Source organism: Zonotrichia leucophrys, chromosome 2, assembly GCF_028769735.1.
Source record: "Zonotrichia leucophrys gambelii isolate GWCS_2022_RI chromosome 2, RI_Zleu_2.0, whole genome shotgun sequence".
Taxonomy (NCBI): Eukaryota; Metazoa; Chordata; class Aves; order Passeriformes; family Passerellidae; genus Zonotrichia; species Zonotrichia leucophrys.
In genome coordinates, this window is record NC_088171.1 from 32,384,919 (window position 1) to 32,405,238 (window position 20,320).

Consider the following 20,320-nt stretch of genomic DNA (forward strand, 5'->3'; position numbering starts at 1 on the left):
TCCCTTGAGGAAGGTGTAGACTTTGTGGAGGTCACCCCTTCTCTTCTCCCAGCTGAACAAACCAAGTGACCTCAGCTGTTCCTTTTACATGTTGCCCTTGAGACCTTTCACCATCTTGGTCCCCTCCTCTGGACTCACTCTGACAGTTTGATGTGCTTCTTCCACTAAGGCACCCAAACCAGCTCAGAGCGCTCGAGGTGAGGCTGCACCAGGGCAGAGCAGAGCAGGAGTCACTTCCCAGTCACTTCCCTCACCTGGCTCACTGTGCTCTGCTGATGCACCCCGGGGTACAGCTGGCCCTTTCAGCTGCCAGGGCACACTGCTGACTCACCTTCAGCTTGCCATCAACCCAAACCAGACCCCTTTCCCCAGGGCGGCTCTTGCTTCTTTTCCCCCCATTTATACTTCTAACCAGGGTGACCCCATCCTGAGCAGAGAATCATGCAAAACAACAATCTCAAAAAAGCTTTGGGATGTTAGTTTGTTCAAGTCTAGTCCTAAGTTTATTTTTCATTCAAAAGTTCCTTCCTGGCTTGATGTTGATTCTAATCAGATTGTAAGAGAAGTGACAATTCTGTAAGTGCCATAAAACAACTTCTTAATTAGCTAATTGTAGTTTTCTGAATGCTGATATAGTTCAAAGGTTATTAGGGAGACATTAATTGGCAATTGACTAAACTATATTTCTGTGTAAGATTTTGCCTATTTCAGCTTTTAAGAAAAAGAATACATTTGTTAAACTAGGTAATTTTTCTTAGTATCAGTCAGTAATTTGGGGTCTTGTGCTGTTTTAATAACAAATTACATTAAACTAACAGGTAGGTAATACTTCAGAAAAATTACTGGATTTAATATTTTTTTTGTGGCTTCTCTTAACATTAGGTGGATTTTTGTCCACCTAATGTAAATGTGTAAAGTTTATTTGTGCATTTCACTTATTGAAATGACTAATAAAAGGTACAAACAATTTTTATTTTACAGGTCAACAGCAAGGACAGGATGGAGTGAAAGTACAGCAAGCCACAATAGCTCCTGTAACCGTAGCAGTAGGTGGCATTGCTAATGCAGCAATTGGTGCTGTTAGTCCCGATCAGATAACACAAGTGCAGCTTCAACAAGCTCAACAAGCTTCTGACCAGGAAGTGCAGCCTGGCAAGAGACTGAGAAGAGTTGCCTGCTCATGTCCTAACTGCAGAGAGGGAGAAGGAAGGTAAATGTAACTTTTATCAGTATATATTTAAGCATCTTATCACAGCTTGCCTCATTTGGGAATGAGATTGTCCTATATTGCCTAGATTTTGAATGCTTTCTCTTAGAAAGTACATTTGTCTGGGCTTTTTTAGACGGGGATTAAAATTGCCGCTATTAGCATGAAATGTTTCTCCTAATAGCTGGTAATGTTTTAGAATATAACTACTTAGCTGTTTAAATATGATCTTTTTAGAGGCAGCAATGAGCCAGGAAAAAAGAAGCAGCATATCTGCCATATTGAAGGCTGTGGAAAAGTTTATGGCAAGACATCTCATCTTCGGGCACATCTGCGCTGGCACACCGGTGAAAGACCATTTGTGTGCAACTGGATCTTTTGTGGCAAGCGATTCACAAGGAGTGATGAGTTACAAAGGCATAGAAGAACCCACACAGGTTGGTCATCACTCTGTGTAGCCATAGTACAGCAAGTCTGATTTGTAATGACCTTAGTTAAACAATGGTATCAAAGTTCTCACTTACTAAGTTAGCTGAAAATTACCCTTAAATGTGAAAAAAGTAACTTTAAAATAAGGAAGTGGTAGATTCCAGTTTTCATAAATTTAGGCTGACTGTGAAATCATATAAATAAAAAGGGATCTGTTCCAGTTGTTCTTTTGTATGTAGACTAGAAAGAGAGGACTATTTCATCATAGATAGCTGATGTACATTAGCTAGTGCCTTATCTAAATGTAACAAATTTAGGTCAGGCACATAGGATTGGCCATCGACCAGGGTTATTGTTTCCTCACTTGGATTAGCTCAGTCCTTAAGAAATTTATTAACCTAGTCCGTACACTGGATTTGGTCTTCTTGGGAAATTTCCTAGTTTCAAGTGGGAACTGATAAAGTGAAGTCTCTTAACAGTTCAGAATGGAAGAGCTGGTGTTTTAAAAGCTGAAAAATTTTATCAGCCTTCATATTTTTATCCCCAGGAGAGTATCTCCCCCTCCTGTCCCTTCTCCCCAAACTTAGAGCACCTCATGTCTAAGCACTAATTACTTTTGATCAGTAACAGGACCTTTTGGTAAACTGAATTTGTCTCTCTTGGTGTAGATTTCATACATCTTCTTGGAGCATTGGAATTCGTGTTTCTGAGTTTGTTTCCCATTGGTGTAATCTAAATTTAAAAAGCATTATAATAAAGTTGTTCTTTGAGTGCTTTTACCTCCCTTGCTCTGGTAGATTTATAGAAGTTTATGAAAATTCTCTGGTGTCCTGAAATTCAAACTTCTCGTCAGATGATCACAGCATAGCAAATACTTGTTGAGAACATTTCAGTAGTGGGGAGTAGGTGGCCAAAAGCCTGTGACTGAACAGAACACACCTGGAAATGAGACAGGTGGAAAAGGTTTCCTTATAAAGACACTTTGAGTGTTGAATGGAATAGGGTGAGATTCAGATGATCAAGCAGTGTTCAGTGCTCTCTTTCAGTAACATGTTGGTTTTCTTTTTCTTTTTGAAAAGGTGAAAAGAGATTTGAATGCCCAGAATGTTCTAAAAGGTTTATGCGAAGTGACCATCTCTCGAAACATGTCAAAACTCATCAAAACAAGAAGGGTGGTGGAACAGCCCTTGCTATTGTTACCTCAGGAGAACTGGACTCTTCAGTTACTGAGGTTCTTGGTTCTCCAAGAATTGTCACTGTTGCTGCCATTTCTCAAGATTCAAACCCAGCAACCCCTAATGTTTCAACAAACATGGAAGAATTCTGAAAGGATCATTTATATGGACACCTAGTGCTGCACTTAAGTTTACATACCTTTCAGGATATGGAAGTGGGCTGGTAAAGTGGATTACAGAGCAGGAAATCTTTTTTTCAGTCATGACTTCTGTAAGTGTTCCAGGTTGGAAGGTCAGCAAGGGAAGTGTACACCGGTGCAACAAGACAAAAATTTCAAAAATACAAACAGCGCAAATTGATGACTGGATAAACAGATAGAGGAATAATATTTCCATACTGTACTTTTTTAGTTATATATCTGTATATTCTGTAATGATTTTAAGTGAACTTTACCCCCCTATTTTACCACTGTATGTTAATGTGTTTATAAAATCTGATAGTATCAATGTAAAACTGGGTGGACCTTGACTAGGATTAATACCATTTGATGAAGGCACTTTGTTTTTAACATAAATTTGTAGTATTTTAATGAGAGCATCCTTTTCCCATAAGACGCAGCAAAACAGAACACAGGATGAACAACAATGGACATATTTTGGGATTTTGCTCAGTCCATATAACACATCGGTTAATTTTGGCCATCTTTTCTCAAATTTTGGAATTACTCAAATAGCAGCTGAGTGATGCATGCTGCAAAGTGATTCTGAGGTGGGCCTCAGATTAATTTCGACTACTACATTATAGTAGTGTGTATAAATGACAATCAGTGAGTTCTAATTCCTCTCTTCATGTGGAGAGCTAGGCTATGTAGAATTAGTGTAAACAGTAGGAAAGATAAAACCATAGAAAGATATTAACATATGATTTACAAAAGTAATGGTATCTTTATGTAGAACAAAAGAAAATTGTGTCAATTTTTGGTAATTAGTTTCATTTTATATTTCCCTGCCCATCTGCCCATGGCAAGGAGGTTGGAACTAGATCTTTAAGGTCCGTTCCAACCCAAACCATTCTGTGGTTCTATGATTCTGTATTTTAAAACATCTATGGCCCATTTCTAACTCATAGATAACTTGAATCTTAAAAACTCGAGCTTAGGTGTTTGATTGTTTTAATTTTGTTAGAATTCATGGAAGTCGATCTGACAACTGAGTGTTATCCAGTATCTCCTCTGTAAATACTAGTTTGTTATGTTGTGGTTAATGTGCTGAGTTCTTTGTGCTTTGACTTAATAGCCAAAGAAAAAAATTAATTATCACATTTTAATAAGGAAAGAAGTAAGTAAACATTTTCTCTTTCCCCTCACATATTACCACCATTTTTCAAGGATAGTATGTAGGCTGGTAATAAATATCTGTTACCTATCAAGTCTTATATTGATCCTCCAACCAAAAAACAAACTGGGAAAAGAGAAATATTATAATCTTTTTGGGACATAACTTTTGGTTTCAAAGGTTTGGTTAAATTTTCAGATGTGACAGTGAATATAGAGGAAATATTAAAAAAAAAAAGAAAAAACAATAACAAAAATTGCATTTTCTGTGTGAAAATTAGTAGTAGGTACAAGGAGGAAAGATGGCCAAATATTTCATACTCAGGATTTTTAATTACTTCCCCTAGGCATAAATACAACCTTTTACATCTACAGTCACTTGTTAATAAATTCTCATGACCAGTTTTTAAGGAGATTTATATACCAAAATATTTTAATGTAACTGAAGGAAGTACAGTGCAAGAAGAATAAGATGTTCTTCTTTCCCCTACAGATTATGAAAGGAAGAATGTATGTGGTAGCTGTTGGTTTGTAAGACGTAACAGGTACCCTGTGCATTCCCTAAAGATCATATACTTCTCATCTGAACAACAATTTATCAATCTTGTGGTGTTTTCTGTATTTTTGAAGCAAAAGAAATGCCATTGTTTACACTGTGTACACTTTAGGCCAGCCCTTTGTAGCAAAATACTAAGCTGAGGGTATTTTATACTTTCAGTTTACATAAAAAGCTTTGAGATTAAAGAAAAACAATTTTACACTGTGGTTATAAATTTCAAGTTTCTTAAAGCTTTTTTAGACTTGTAACAGAGTCTTTAAATTTTAGTTGGGTTTTGTACATTATTTTGTATATTTTATTTAAAGTACTCTTAACTGATGTATCTGGATTTAAAACATCAGAAGCAATTAGGTGTTACATTTAATACAGATGAACATTAGGTAGTATTAACTGTTAATTTTATTATAAAGGAATTGAAACGTCAAAGATATATTTTATCATTATGCTTCACAATCAGTGCTCTACATTACTTTATGCAAAGAAGAACTTTCCTAATGTTAATATCATATTTCCTAAAAGTTAACAGTTTTGTAAACTGAAGTTACAAGCATTCTGCACAACCATTTCATATGTAATTTTTTCATGCATACTTATGTATGCAGATAGGAAACTGAAGTAATTTTTAATCTGCAATGAATCCCTCTTATAGATGTGTCCAAATCTAAATCTGGTTGGCTTCATAGCATCTCAAGTACATTAACTTGTGTTAGCAGGTGCACATTTTACCGCTGGAATTAGAAACATTCTGCCAGTCTGTTCTGCATACCATTCTGAATCCACTTTTCTGTCTTAAAAGGATCGTAAATTTCAATGTCCTTTATTTGACTCAGTGGGATATAGCTGTTGTAAGTAATAGGGCACAGATGTGCAGTAGTATCTTGTTTAATGGCATTTCACTTTTCATTCCCTTTGCCACCATTAAAAATTTTGCTTTATTGTAATTATCAGTGCAAAGTGTATTTACCATGGTAGAACTCCAGTGTTAGAATAGTTTTTTTCTTACAATATACTTTCTTTGGTTAGGTTTGTGTATGTATTGCCGATTACATTAGCAATTGGTGTTAAGTCATTATTTATCACATTCTTTCACGAGAGCAGTAATAAAAGTGTGTAATCTAGGAGAAAAAGTTAATTTGTCAAAGTTAAGTAAGCATGATGTTTAGGTCCTATTTTTCAATTTTATAACTGTTTTATTGCAACAATATTTGTATTTAAGTCTTCATTTTAATGCCTTGTGGTGTTTTTTTATGCATGTCACTGAATTGTCATCCCGCAAGAATTGATGTGCAGCATAGGGTATTAAATCTACATAATGATTTTGAAACAGAAAAATAGTTGATGGTAAAAATGTAAATGTTTTGCAAAAATTCCTTATAAAAAAAAAAAAAAGTTTTGTAGTAATATTTCACTTGTAAATTTTTCTAAAAAAATGGAAAAGGAAAAAAATGAGAGTAATGTTTCCCCACATCTAGAATTTAGAAATTAATTCTGCCAGCAAAGCCTGTAAGGCATTAATCTGACACTTTTACAATGCTGATTTGTATAATTTTTTGGTGGGTTTGGAACTAAAATCATGTACAAGTTGTTGCCTGCAATAACATTTTGCAAGTAACCTATTAAAATTCCCTTGAGTTTAAAAGGTTTCTTCATTTAATTGCTTACAATATAAAGCAGCAATAAATAATATTTGTATGATAATCTGTTCATCAAGAAGAACACATAGAAAACAAATGCTTCTCAATGGGGAAAGGTTGGCAGCAGCTTCTGGATTTGTGTAATTAAGACCTGTACTTGCTGGTCAGCGTTTCCCAACTGGCAGACTCCCAGCAGGGAATTAAACCAGCAGATTCTAGCTCAGCATGAATTCTGTGGGGTTTGTTCAGCTCTTGCAAATGGAAGCTGCGGTTGTTCCTGAACGCACCAAAGGAATAACCACAGGGAAAAATTTCCTAAGGTAAGGAATATGTGCATACACACACACACACAGAGATAAAATACAAATTTAGAAAACTGAAGATAATTCAGTTTGATAGAGATAAATAATCAAAGTGTCACTGTGTTGCACACAGGGAATGAATATAACAAATAGGTGGAAACCTGAAAGTACTGACTTCAACTCATAGAAAATATATTGAGCTTTCCTTAGTGAAATGTTGTCAGGCTCCTGCATTGTGTTATACTAAAATAACTTTCATGGTATGCCAAATTGCTAATGATAATGTTATACTCATTTTTTTTTAATGCTAAAAATTTTAATGTACTTTACTGTACTTTTGCAGTAAATAAGTAATGCTGTTTCACAAAGGAAGAAATACATAGAGAATCACATAATCATTTAGGTTGGAAAAGACCTTTAACATCATTGAGCTCAAATGAAAAGCTAACACTGCAAATCCCACCACTAAAACAAGTCCCTGACCACCACATATACACAAAAGAGGGCCACTTCCTTCCATTTTCCAAAAGATGAATTTATAATTTGAGACTTCTAACCTTGTACTGCAAAACAGAATAATCTTTCCTGAGATATAAATATATTATCTTTATTATATGTTTGATTAAATACCTGTGAAAGTCTCAGTAACTTCTATTTGAATGTCAAACTTCTGAAGTCAATCTATGTTGTAATTCAAAGTAAATGGACGTCTGACCAACTAATATGTCTTTATTGACCAATTTTTTAGTATTGTGGCAGTGGTATGTTTTGAAGCAAATTCTACATTACTGGCGAGAGTAGTCCTCTTCTTACACCATTTCAAATATACAGTATCAGAAAATAACAAACTCTTACATAAGGATGAATGTACATGTTACATTTTACCCTTTTAGTCCTTCAAATGTGATCGTTCTACTCTGGGGATCATGAGGTGTGATACCAAACTGAGTATTTCTGTCCACAACTGTAAATTCCCTACCATTGCTAAAATTATCTAAAGTTACATTTTATATTTTTTCCATTAGCTTTATTTTCTGTCCAGCTAGGTAGCAAATACCAGGATGAATTCATATTGAACTTCCTAATGCCTTCTGTGTCCCTGCTTCCCATTCCTTTTCCTTTCCCCAAAGCTATTTGCATCATTTCCTGATATCCTGAGATTTGACAATGAAAATGGAGGTGCTGTGGGGACCTGGAGCTGGCATGTGCTATCTTTGCTTGCTAGAATACCTTCCATGGAGAGAGGCAGCGAGATACCTTTTCTAGAACAGCCTCACTAAACATGACCAGAAGTTATCACAAGCAGGTGGATTGGTGCTGTGCCCAACTACTGTTGATATAGTGATGGGAATTTTTCTGTACAGTTTAATGTGGTTTGTTGGATGGTTTTCATAGCAAGTACCAAAAATTGCCTACTTCTAAATTTCCAGGTCAAGGAACATAGGCATTTCTTTGACTTACATGAGCAGCAGTGTGCAATATAAGATTCATAATGTACAAATTCAAAGTTCTATCTATAATTTCTACTTCTGTGAATGGAAAATACCTAGCCTTGAGCTTTTAATAATTTCTTACAACAATATTTTAACACAACCCTTTAAAAATAAATGCTTCAACCTTTATAGTTTGTCCTAGGAAGGAGAAACTGTTCTTAACTGAGCATATTGGAGGTCATAAATAGTCAGAGATTTCTTTATCAGGTACATATTTTACAGCATTTCTGGAATTTTTCACTTTCTCTCTTGCATCTGTTCCTTCATGCATCTGTGCTGTATCCTGGCCTGGCCTAGGTTGCCATTAAGACCTCTCTCATTGCCTTTTCAAATGCTATAGCTTTTTATTTTAATAACCTTTTGCTTCTTGCTAAACACATTGCAGAAACACATAGACCAGACAAAAGAAGTACTCTCTCTTAAATATTTGTATTGGAAAACTCCTTTGGAAAGTATTTCAGTTGAATGAGACTCTGTTCCATCCCCACATATTATGGAAGTTTAGTCCAAGCTACAGTTTAAAATAAAAGTTTGCAGGGCAGGGAGTGTTTATCAAAAAGTGTTTGTGCTGCTGATCTAAAATTCTGTTAAGCATTTATTTTTATGTTGTTTTTAGTTGAATGCATAACTTTGTGTTACTTGTATGTACTTTAAAGGAAAGTCTTGGACCAAATTCAAGGAAGAACCCAATCTTAAAGCTGGCTGACCTTTTGGTGTTGACACATTTGTCAAAGTTCTGAAAGATTTTTAAAACTACTGAAAGCAAGTAGCAAGAGAAGCATTCTCTGCATAGACTTGGACACATCCAGATTTTTTTTTAAAAGTAAGTGAATTAATAAGGTGTAGATTTACTTTCACAGCTCAATTTCCTAACTTAAATTGATGCTGATATGTGTGTCTGCTAAGTGGACATGAACATCTTTCAGGACTTAAAGATTCTTGAGTTTGTACATCAACAAGTATATAAAGCACTATTCACTTGCTATCTCCTTTTTGTGAGCTCTACTTCAGTCTTGCAGATAAAGATTCTCTGTTTCCAGTTTTAAAAATCCAAGGGCTTAATATGCAAAACTAAACAGGTGAGTGGAAAAAAACAAGAAAGTGAAAGCCAAATCAAGTGAAGTAATATTTTTCAGTCACACATTTTACTTTTGTACTGTTGCAATTTTTGTTTAAGCATGCCAGTTTTTTCATCATTTGATGCCAATTCCTAAAAGGAAACTTTCATAACCACATGTGGAAGAGGTGTTTATTTAAAGGAGAAAAAAAGTTAGCTTGAGCATAAACACGATGATGATTGGTGGACCTTTTCCCCCTAAAGTCTTCCGTTTTTATTGACAGCAGTCACTAAAGTTTACTGCCACTCATAAAGGGAAAAGAAGTCAAGATCATTGAAGCAGGCAAGAATTACCTGAGAGTGGGATGAGAAGGGTGATAAAATATTTAATTAGGGGGAAAAAGAGTACATTACAAAATAGGAGACTGAAGTACTAAAAGAAATCTGAATGAAGTCTAAAATGATAGTATGTGAACAGGAAAAGCAGTAGTTACCATTAGTAGTTACCATATGGAGCTAGAAGAAGGTGGAGAATAGGTAGGATATTCCCTTTGCAAATATACATTTTTTTAATGCTTTTGACTTTTGGCACAACACTGGTCTTGCACATGATGCTGGCAGCTTCTTTCTATCTTGAGCAGAAGTCACAGAGTACTCAGTAGAGTCACTATTGAAAGGTCTTTGAAAGTGGAGATTCTTGATAGTGTTTATTTTTCTAACTGCTGGACTTGCAGACAGAGTAGCATATGGTTAAAAGTAGATTCCCCTGGGAGCTGTGCATGGACATAGTAAATGTCAATCATCCTGGATGTTACTATCTGTTTACATTAAGAGAAGGAATCAATTTTTACGGATTGTCATAAACCAGAGAGATTTTTCTACATAGATAGAAAAAATTCTATTTCCCTCAGCTTTTTTTCTCTTCCTCTTTTATAACAGCATGAAACTACACAGAAATAAAGTTGGTAGCCTTGATGGGATAAAAATACTCTGGTTTAAATGGTAAGAGCTTAAGATATGAAATAATCATACATTTAAGCTCCTGTTCTTAAGTATGAGCAGAACTGATTTCACTGGCATCCAACATCAAGTTACTGAAAACTTTCAAGTGGTGTAATTCAGATGTGTTGTAGTAAATGTGACTTTTGCATTAAACACAATCCACACTTCTACATTCGCATATCTAAGTTTCACTTTTGTTGAAATAAGTGCCTGAAGACTTTTTCTGAAACTAAGATTGAAACCTTTGGTAGTCTTCTGTTTTTACACTTGTAGATTTCAAAATCAGTTTGGCATTGAGGATCACTTTGCTACTTATTATTGCTATTTAGCCAGTAATAGTGATTGCACCCTTGTTCCTCCTTTAGTTGTGACTGTTCAATAGCCTCTATGTTCTGCTTGGTTTAGCACGGTAGTCTGTTACCACACTGTTAGAATAAAATTTCTCACTCTTAAGAACTCTAGTCTATATTAGATTGTTATCTAATTAATTGTGGTAGCTGACATGTTAATACGCATGTGAAGAGTAGAGAGCTAGAGAATAATGGAGTACGTAACAAGCCAATACATAAAGAGGCTTTACCCACAAAAATGCTAAATTTAATCCTGTCTCTATTTGATCTCTTCCATTCTTTCAAGTTCTGCTTGTGCCCTGCAAGAAAAAAAAAAAAAGAAATCATCGTCAGTGGAGATATCTAGCATTGTTGTCATTGAGGAGATATCTAGCAAACACACATGAACACATGCAGTGAAAAGAAGCTGACTGAGACAAATATTTATTTCAACAAACCCCTAACAGTTGGACAGCAATCATACATGGAGGAAAATCAAAAGGGAAAGTTATTGTGGAAGATGATAACAGATTTCAAACAGGTTCAGAAAAAGAATTTGGAGATTACCTATTTGTCATATTGAAGAAATAAAAATACATGTACCACAATAATCTGTGTGTACCCCTTCATTTGAATGTCAATTTCATTTGACAGAATGTACCATGTGATCCCTCAGCTGAACTAAACCAAGCTTTCCATGAAAATTCTACAAGCAATTTTTAATAAGGATCAGAAAATTACTTTTTAAAGGTGCCAACTATTTTAATTTCAGAGAACAAAAGCATCTATTATACTACTTCACTGAGATAAATATCTTTTTTCACTTATATCTAGTCAATTGTCACCTCATATCCCTCAAAATGTATTATTATGATCTCAAGTTACTGTTGAATTTGTCCATTAACAATCTGTTAATTGTCCATCTGACTGGCCAACTAAGAAATTCAAATATCTACTCTATATATTGGGTTGAATATATGCATTCATTGTGCTACAGCTGCAGTAGCTAACTAGAAAATTTGCATCAAAGCTTTTACCCATACTCTTGCTGAAGTTCACTCCTAGAAGGTTTTCTGCTGAATACTTGAGATAAGATTTAAAGAAACAAAAAGATTATCAGAAAAGAATAAGGCAAGTAAATCTTGAGGACATATTATGAGGACAGTGACTGAGGTTACAGAAATCAGAGACTTTGGGTCAACTTTAAGGATTTTTCATTTTAATATAGATATTTTAAGTTTTCTTCAAAGCATGTTTTCTTTTATTTCACCACAGGAAATTGGGAAATTACTTGCCTTTAATCGATAGGTAGGTAGGTAGGTAGGTGGGTGGGTAGGTAGGTAGGTAGGTAGGTAGATAGATAGATAGACAGACAGACAGACAGATTTTTTTCATCAGTGCCCATTTAAGTTTGTAGACTCCTCTGGCTATGACCCAAGAGGCAGGTTCATCTGGGGAAGCCTGGAAAAACCCCTGTACTTACACCAAGACAGGTGTTTTCTCTGCCACTCTGTGATTCCAGAAAAGAGATGTAACTCAAGCTTAGCTGTGAGGAGCTATATCACAGAGATCAATGTCTCCAAAGAGCAAGAGAAGTTAAAAAAAAAAAAAAAAAAAAAAAAAATTCTCTTTTTGTTTCCTTGAGAAAGGTGAAAAGTGCTCTGAAAGTTGGTTACATGCTGAATGTTGACCAAGTGAAGCATGAAAAGCAAATGGATGGCGCTGGTGAGAGAGCCAAGCTCCAAGCCCTAGCAACACTGCTGAATTCTGGCTGACCCCTGCAGAGGGGAAAGTAATCTCCTTCTCTTAGAACATAAGAACAAAGGTGCTCACAGAAAAGAAACCAGGGGAAGAAATGTAATGTCCTGTGTGCAGCAAAATAAGGAGAGTAAAATTCATCAAACAGCATTGCAGTTTTCTGCACAAAGGAAGCAAGCCAGCTCCAGAGGTCTATGGGGTCTGGCACAAGGTGGGTTGCTGGGCTTTGCCTCACTATTAGTGCTCGGCTCCTGACAGAGCTCCCATGCAGCAGCACAGGGCTCTGTGAGCTCTGAGGTACTGATTTCTAAGGCACATTGGCAGTAGACTCAACTCACAATTCCATCCTAGATGTTTTTTTGAAAATAATGCCATGATCACAGAGGTCTCCAGATGCTCACGCCAAGAGCAGGCACATATTTTAAAGGGGTGTTTTTGCATCAGTCATATGACAGAAATCAACTTTTTCTGGGATGAGTGGCTGTCTACAGAGATGCTCTACAGCTTGGCAGACCACCATGAGCTGGTAGAGACATGAGCAGTGTCTAAGTGCCAAACTGAAAAAACCTCAGAGGGAAACCTGTCACACACCAAGTGAAGCTGGCTTTCCTTGCAGCTGGCATAATGGATGTTTTTCTCAGACATCCACAGATATTTTGCTTTCACTGGGTTGAAAACATGTATTATGAAAATATCTGTGTTCTGTTTGTGCTTAGTCAGATACAGTTAGGCAGCTTTGGCAGCTGTGAAGGCAAACACTAGTGACCTGGAGGATTTTTTTTCTGCAAAAAGCAAGTTGAGGAGCAGTTTTAAATCCCGGTAGGAAATGTTTGTTGCACAGTGAGCGTAACTTCAGAAAGCAGCTGTCCTCCCACCGGCCGTGGAAGAGGCGGCTGCTGCTCTCATGGCCTGAAGTTTAACTAAGAGCTGCCCAAATGGAACCGCTATCGGCGCATTGCTTCCTCCTGAGCCCCTTGTCCTTGTGTCCCCGCAGCAGCGAGAGCAGGATCTGGTCGGACCTGTCCCAGTGGTTGTTCTGCATCCCCGAGTGGGAGCCGGACATTTGTGTTCTGGTTTATGTCTAACAACTCCCACCGGACGCACTGTCCTGTCATCCCCGGGGCGCACCGGGGATCAGGTACGGGCAGGCAACAAACAGTTAATTTTTGGCACTTTTCTACACATTTGCGGAGAGAGATGCTGAGACGGGGATTCGTATTTCACACGTTCCCGGCGGCGCGGGGGAGGATGCACCAGCGCTGCTGCGTAGGGACTCGGCGCTGCGAGCGGTCCCGAATTCCCTCAAACCCCGCCGCCCCTCCCGCACGGGCTCCTTCCAGCGGGGACACCGGGCCGGCTCCGCTCCGCCGCCGAGCGAGCAGCGCCGTGCCCCGGCTGCGGCAGCGGGAAGGGCCCGGGGAAGCCACCCCCAGGGAGACGGGAACGCGGTGAGCGGGGGAACGGGACGGGGCGGCGAGGGGTTGTGTATGGGGCAATAAATGTTCGAGCCGGCGGCAGTGGAGTCGCGTCCCGGGCCCCAGCGCAGCTCCCGAGGCGGCCCCGGCAGCGGCAGGTGAGGGGGGCCGGCCCCGAGCCCCCTGTCCCGGCCGAGTCTACTTTCCCTGGCCGAGCCTACTTTCCCTGGCCGAGTCCCCTTTTCCCCAGCCGAGCCCCCTTTCCCCGGCCGAGCCCCCTGTCCTGGCCGAGCTCCCTTTTCTCCAGCCGAGCCCCCTGTCCCCGGCCGAGCCCTTTTTTTCCCAGCCGAGCTCCCTTTCCCTGGCCGAGCCCCCTTTCCCAGCCTATTCAGCTTTCCCCAGCCGAGCCCCCTTTCCCAGCCGAGCCCCCTTTCCCAGCCGAGCCTCCTTTCCCTGCGCCGCGGTCCCTCGGGAAGCTCCGGCCGGAGCGCCGGCGGCCGCCGCGGGTGCCTCCTGCCGGCCCATTGGGGCTTTTCGTAGGGAATTTCAGGGCGTTCTTCCCCCCTCTCCCGGGGTGGGTAGTGGGGAAATGCAGCGGGTTTGTGCTTCTTCTTTTCAGTTCCGAAGGGTTTGTTATTTTGAAACCTGAAGAGAGACCAGCAACCAAGGCAGTGAGAGTGTGGTCTCTCGACGGAATATAGTATCAGTCTGAAACAAAAAAAGTTGTCTGATAGGTTTTTTTTGAGGAAACAAGGGTTGGACAAAATCTCAGACTGATTCCACAGCCTTGGTTTGACCAACAGAACAGGTTCAAAAATTAATTCTTGATGCATCTTTTCTTTGCATCACCATGAGGCTCAATGTGTATCTTTTGTCCAGTAAGTTGGATGCATTTTAGAATAGCTAAGTTAATAGTTAATAAATTCTTAATAGTTTAAGAATAGTGTCAGTCTTTTTCCTGACCTCTTCTCCCTTGACTGTGAATGGTTTTGAAGATCTTCTTGCCACTTACTTTGATAAAGGTCACTAAAGATTTTTCTGCTGTACTGCCTCTGTGACATCTGTGTTGAGAACTAGAACTACAAGAACTGTATAAAACTTGGTCGCAGTTAAAATATTTGTAGCAAAGGAGTTGTTTTCATGACTGTAGTGTCCAACAGGAAAGTCTGTGAACACTTCAGCTGTGCAAAACACAGCTCCCCTTCTCCCTCCCATCCTTCTACCGATTGAGCTATGCTTATGCTATGGCAGCAATTGCTGATATTTCTTACCTCCAGTTTCTGACCTTTGCCACAAGCAGGCTGACCTTCTCTCAGGGATTACTCCTCTGCTGGGGAGCTGTCTCTGTCCTCTCAGCCCTCTGCCCTGTACCATTCAGTGGGCTACCAGCCCATTTTAGGAGTCACTTAATGCTGTACATGCTTGTTGGTGTCACAGAATCAGCCAATTTCTTGTTGGTATCATCCCAGACAGCACTCAGTTTAGCCTGTACTCAGTAAAGGCTGTTAACTCTTTCAGGTAGGCTAAAAGCATTTTGATTCAATGAAAATTTCAGTTCTGTATTTCTGAGCAAGCAGAGAAAATTCACAGTAACTTGCAGAGCTGCCAAGCCATGAAATACAGAGCCCTGGCAAAGATTCTGAAGAGTTAGTTTATTTTTGGTCGTGAAGACACAATTTATGATAAAAATTATGCTGTCAAATATTTTTCTAGCTCCCACTAGCTTAAGGAGTCAAGTATATACAGTTGAACAGAATTAGGTCTGTGAGAATCTTGTCTCATCTCCTAAATGCAACTTGCTAGTATCTGGAAGGAGGACCCTGATTCTGTATCTGTTACCTACCAATAAGGCTCTCTGGAAGATAAAACTATATGGATTTTTGGCAGCGAGGAGATGACTAAATGCAATTATGTATATTAAAATATGGCACTGATGAAAGGTGTTATGGCATATCCAGGGATGATTATCAAAAGATGGTGTGTATGATCATATTTCCAAGCCCAGAGGCTTGGGAAAGGTCAGTGAATATCCATAGGGAAGCTGGAAAAGCAAGTTTAGGAGGAAGAACAAGGAATATGTATGTTTGTGTAGTATAGGTGTTCTAGAAAATTTTTCTGGATTTGAAACTTTCCTATTTACGTATCATGTTTTCCTCACTCTGTCCAAAAAAAAACATGCTGAGGTTCTGGCTTCTATTATGCATCAGTTGTTGGAGAGCTCTTATGGGCAGCTGAATCCTCTTCATCTTTTGTCTGTCTAAACAGATTTACTTTTTTTTACTTTACATTTACTTAGTGGTATTGTCAAACCAATAACCTGTATCTCACTTGATTTGGGTGCCACATGAGGTGATGCAGAAAGCTGTCTGTGCTGTGAGGAACACCACAGAGTGCCTTGGGATGGAGAACAGCAGAAAAGACCTTCAGTTTGGCAAGCTGGCTCAAACACTTCTCCAGCACGCAGTGGCTTTCATAGAAGAGGTTTTTATATCTGAATACTTATGATAAAGCAGAAAAAAAAGAAAATAAAAAGACAATTATATTTTGACTGGTATCAGAGACAACTGATGCAAAATAGCTCTTATGAAAGTGCCTCTTTTAAAAAAAAGTAGCTATCCCATTTCTAATATAATCATCAGAGGTGACTTGTTGCTGGAGGCTTAGTTCTGTCTAGCATGTCGCTCTTCCTTTCTTTCTGTTGCCTTTTGTATAATGGATGTGACTGCTGTCATCTGAATTGTTTACTGCATGAAAGATATATTCTTCTTTGTGCTCCAGTCTCCAGAGCCATCCCCAGCCGAGCGCAAGGTGATGTACTTTTTGTCCAGTGCACGTCATGGTGAGGGATGAGTCACTTCCCCCGTGGGCAGCGATGACTGACTGCCTCTGCTGCCTGTGGAGCTGCCACACCAGAGCTGGGCACACGAGGAGTCACCACCTCCAATCAGCTCTCTGATGACGACGATGTAAAAGCAGTTTATTAAGCTGCAAGATGAAAGACTTTTACAGCTCATAAAGGAGGAAAGCTCATAAGAAGGTAATAATAGAAGGAATATTTAATTTTGCATGAGTCTGACTAGAATTGTGCTGCTTCTGAAGTGTAAATCGGAAGAGATTTGTATACAAGATTTCACAATGTGTCACATTAGAATTATTAGGATTAAACTATAAAAACAATTTCTTGTATAAGATTTTCTTAAAGAAAAGCATCTTCTTTTAGTGTACATGTCATAAATCTCTTTAGAAATCTCTTGCTTTATTAACAATATTTAGAAGACACTTAGAATTAGGACTAAGTAGAAAATGTTCAGGGTATTTTCTTTTGTTGTAAATGTTCTGGGACTAACATGAAGTATTTAGTTTTCAACTTTTCAACTGAGTCTGCATGAACACTTTGAAGAAAAAGGAGTGAGAGACTGAAACCAGACCAGACTCCTACCTTTGCAACAAAATTTCACTTAAAATGGCTTTGGAAACTCTGCATTATAGCAACAGTGGATTTACACTCATTACGAAAAGGCAACATCATGGATTAAAGGTTTTGTTCTGTTCTTTCTTGCCCCCGAGTCATGCCTCTGGTCCTCATCTTGACTTTTTGGGTTTCTTTTCCAAAATTTTGAGAAGGTTTGGTTCATCAAAATAACATGTTTTTAAATGTGAATACTCCAGTCCCGTGGAAAATTTTCTGATGTACGAATACAGGTCCAAATTTTGGCTGGAGGGTGAAGATGTGATTCATGTCCATAGCTCAGGCTTGGGAAAACCCAAATGTAAGACCAGGGAAGCCAAACAGTTTTCACAGAGTTTTTTAATTATCACTTCTGCATTTTTATGGAAGAAAATGAAGTTTCAGAGAGGGAATAAATGTGTGCCATTTATGCTGCAGTATTACAGCATAGTGACAGGAAGATGAGAAGCATTCTTTTTGTCTGCTAGCACTTTGTTAGGAGTGTTCAGGTTTCAGGCTGGTCATTATCTTTTCAGTTTGATCTTGAGAGGCAGCAGTTATGAATAGGGGCAGGGATAGAACCACAACTCCCCCGCCGAGACGGAAATCTCCTCCCAATTGAAGTCCATGACAAAACTCCCATCAACATCAAAGCAGAAAGATTCCAAGCACAGCAACCTGAATGCATCTGAAATCCACACTTGGGCAGCTTGGAAAGGTCAAGGTTTTTTCCAAAGATTAGTAGGAAAAAGAAAAAGACCCAGAGCAAATCATGACAAGCATAAAGAGAAGAGGAAGTTGACGACTAAGTTCACAGTTCATTGCTGAATCTGTATTTATTAAGGAAACTAATTTTTGTGACAACTGATACAGGCATTCAGCTGGCTTAGGTGTTTCTGCTTCAAATGAGAATGGGATTACTTTTTTCCTTGGTTTGATGTTAGGGACACGAATATATAAGATTTGGGTGTAACAAGTGGTATCTGTAGCACTATTGTGGCTGTTTTCTTAACCAGCATATTCTGCAAAGGGAAGACAGAATTTCGCAGATTACCCGCTGAAGTTTGTATCTTACAACTTTCAATTTCCATGTGTTTGTGTTATTTAAAAAAAAAAACCAAAACAAAATATTTGTAATCACAAAGTGCTTAAAAATTAATTTTAAAATATTTTACAACTTTTTGCAAAGGAGAAACTAAAAGAGAAATAAAAGGTTTTGACATGAATTTACTGCTCGCTCAGTATATACAAAAGGAGTTTAATTCATAACTTTGGTATTTAAATCCAGTAGTTACATGTCATAACATGGCTTTAGTGTTCAAAAACAGAAAAATAACCCCTCCTAATGACATTTTTGCTCCTTTTTTCCATACTGGAGCAAATCCATACCCTATCAGATTTATGAAGGCCGTGAAGGTTAAAGAGTTTATTGTGTTAAGGAAGCATAAATTACTTCATAAAGCCACAAATGAACTCGTTAAATTAATGTCTGCCTTATGAGTCTCCAGGGAGCACACAAGCAGGGTAAGGCATGCCCTCCTCATGGATGAGATGGGAACTGACCAGCATGACAGATGTCAGGAGGCTTTTAGGAGGGGAGGATGGGCTCTGGGAGAGCAGACTTCTGCTGCTCTGGAGCAGCTGCTGGTGCTCAGGGACAGGCTGGGACAGAAACTGAGCTTCAAGGTGCTGGAGAAGCTGTTTGTTACTCTATCAGGCCCTAATAAATTAGATTTTGGGAGAAAGATGATGGTTAAAACAGACCAATAGAAGTGTTGTGGTTTTCATCCTAGCTTCTCCATTTTATTTTTTGCCCACTTGCTTACCTGTTGCTTTGCCATTGTTACTCATTTATGCTGAGATTGCTCTTGTGCTGTTCATGTCTTCACTGTCAAAACAAACTAAACTGCACCATGAGTTTGTAAGTAATGCAAAAGCAGACTTGCACCACTACTTTTCTTATTGCTTCCTTTTGTGTTATTTTCCAGTTTCTTCTTTGTAAGTCACTGGCACAGAAAGGAATCAGAGGGACACATTATGGATGTAGCAGCATGCCTTTAGCTACACAGTGCCCTAAAACTGAGCTCATAGCAAGGGTTCATCTCCCTGAATTCTGTAACTCAAAGGTTATTTTTCAATTTTGATGTTTGACACTGAAAAATGTTTTAAATTGTTTTGGTGCAACGAGTGCTTTTTAAAGTGTAATTATTCTGTCATATTGAAATATGAATTTTCAGGAATTTATATTTTGGGTTTATTAATTTCAAAGGTAAGACTTAAGCATTCTTTAGAGTAATCAAAATTTAGAATCAGTTGAAGCTATGCTTCCAGGGTACAAAATAGGGTTATTCTCTTGAATTACCATTTAAATGTATTTTCAATAGATTGCCCTTCTCTGTTGCCTTGAGCATTTCATGTGAGCTAAGCTCATATCATAAAAGGCATCTTATTGTTTTTGATGAGACTAACACTAATGTCAAAGGATGGCATCAAAAAGAAGAGTGACACTAATTATTCAGATGTGACTTTCTTACCTGTAGAGACAGCAATAATATGGGTTGTGCTCCAGAGTGCTCACAGCTTAAGCAAACCGAAGATTTGATTTCAGTTTGGGAGTGACTGTGTACAGAGATAATTGATAATCAATTGTTGAATAACTGAGGTTTGCAATCCTGTCACAATAAAAAATGATCTGAAGGCTCTGGCCAGGGTCAGCTCCCTGCTCTGTGTCATGGCAGTGAAGAAGATGTGCCAGGCAGAGTAGTGTAAGTACTAAAAACTCAGCTAAAACTGAGGCAGAACTGATGAGTTGGCTTAAGTGAAAGGGAAAAAATAATCTGTGGAACAGAATGTAAGCTTTAATTCTCCATAAGTATTTTATTAAAATGCTTTGCTGTGTATTAATAATTTCTCTATTTGTAAACACTGCCAAAGTGTAATAAAATATAGTATCAATTTCATATTTTAGGTTTATGTTAACTCTCATGTTTATTCAGAAAAACAAATTACCACATAACATTAAGAAATTAAATAGTAGAATGCAGATTTTTTCCCTTCTGGAATAACTACAAGGAACCATTCAAAGGATCTTCAGCCAATGGTTTTGAGAGGGTGTTTGGGCATGGTGTTGATTAATAAATACAGCTGAAATATGATCTGTGCCTTCATAAACAATCCT

The 20,320-nt window shown here is 38.4% G+C and overlaps 1 protein-coding gene across 2 annotated transcripts in view; it reads left to right on the forward strand.

Annotated features, from left to right (window-relative positions):
* Nucleotides 1-7,211, forward strand: part of SP4 (Sp4 transcription factor) — a 29,240-nt gene extending 22,029 nt beyond the window's left edge. For both annotated transcript variants that reach the window (XM_064704456.1, XM_064704455.1), the window contains exons 4-6: nt 982-1,210; nt 1,445-1,644; nt 2,716-7,211. In XM_064704456.1, the coding sequence (XP_064560526.1) occupies nt 982-1,210; nt 1,445-1,644; nt 2,716-2,963 (677 nt within the window). In that variant the 3' untranslated portion in view covers nt 2,964-7,211. The remainder of the gene's footprint in view (nt 1-981; nt 1,211-1,444; nt 1,645-2,715) is intronic.
* Nucleotides 7,212-20,320: the final 13,109 nt, after the last annotated feature.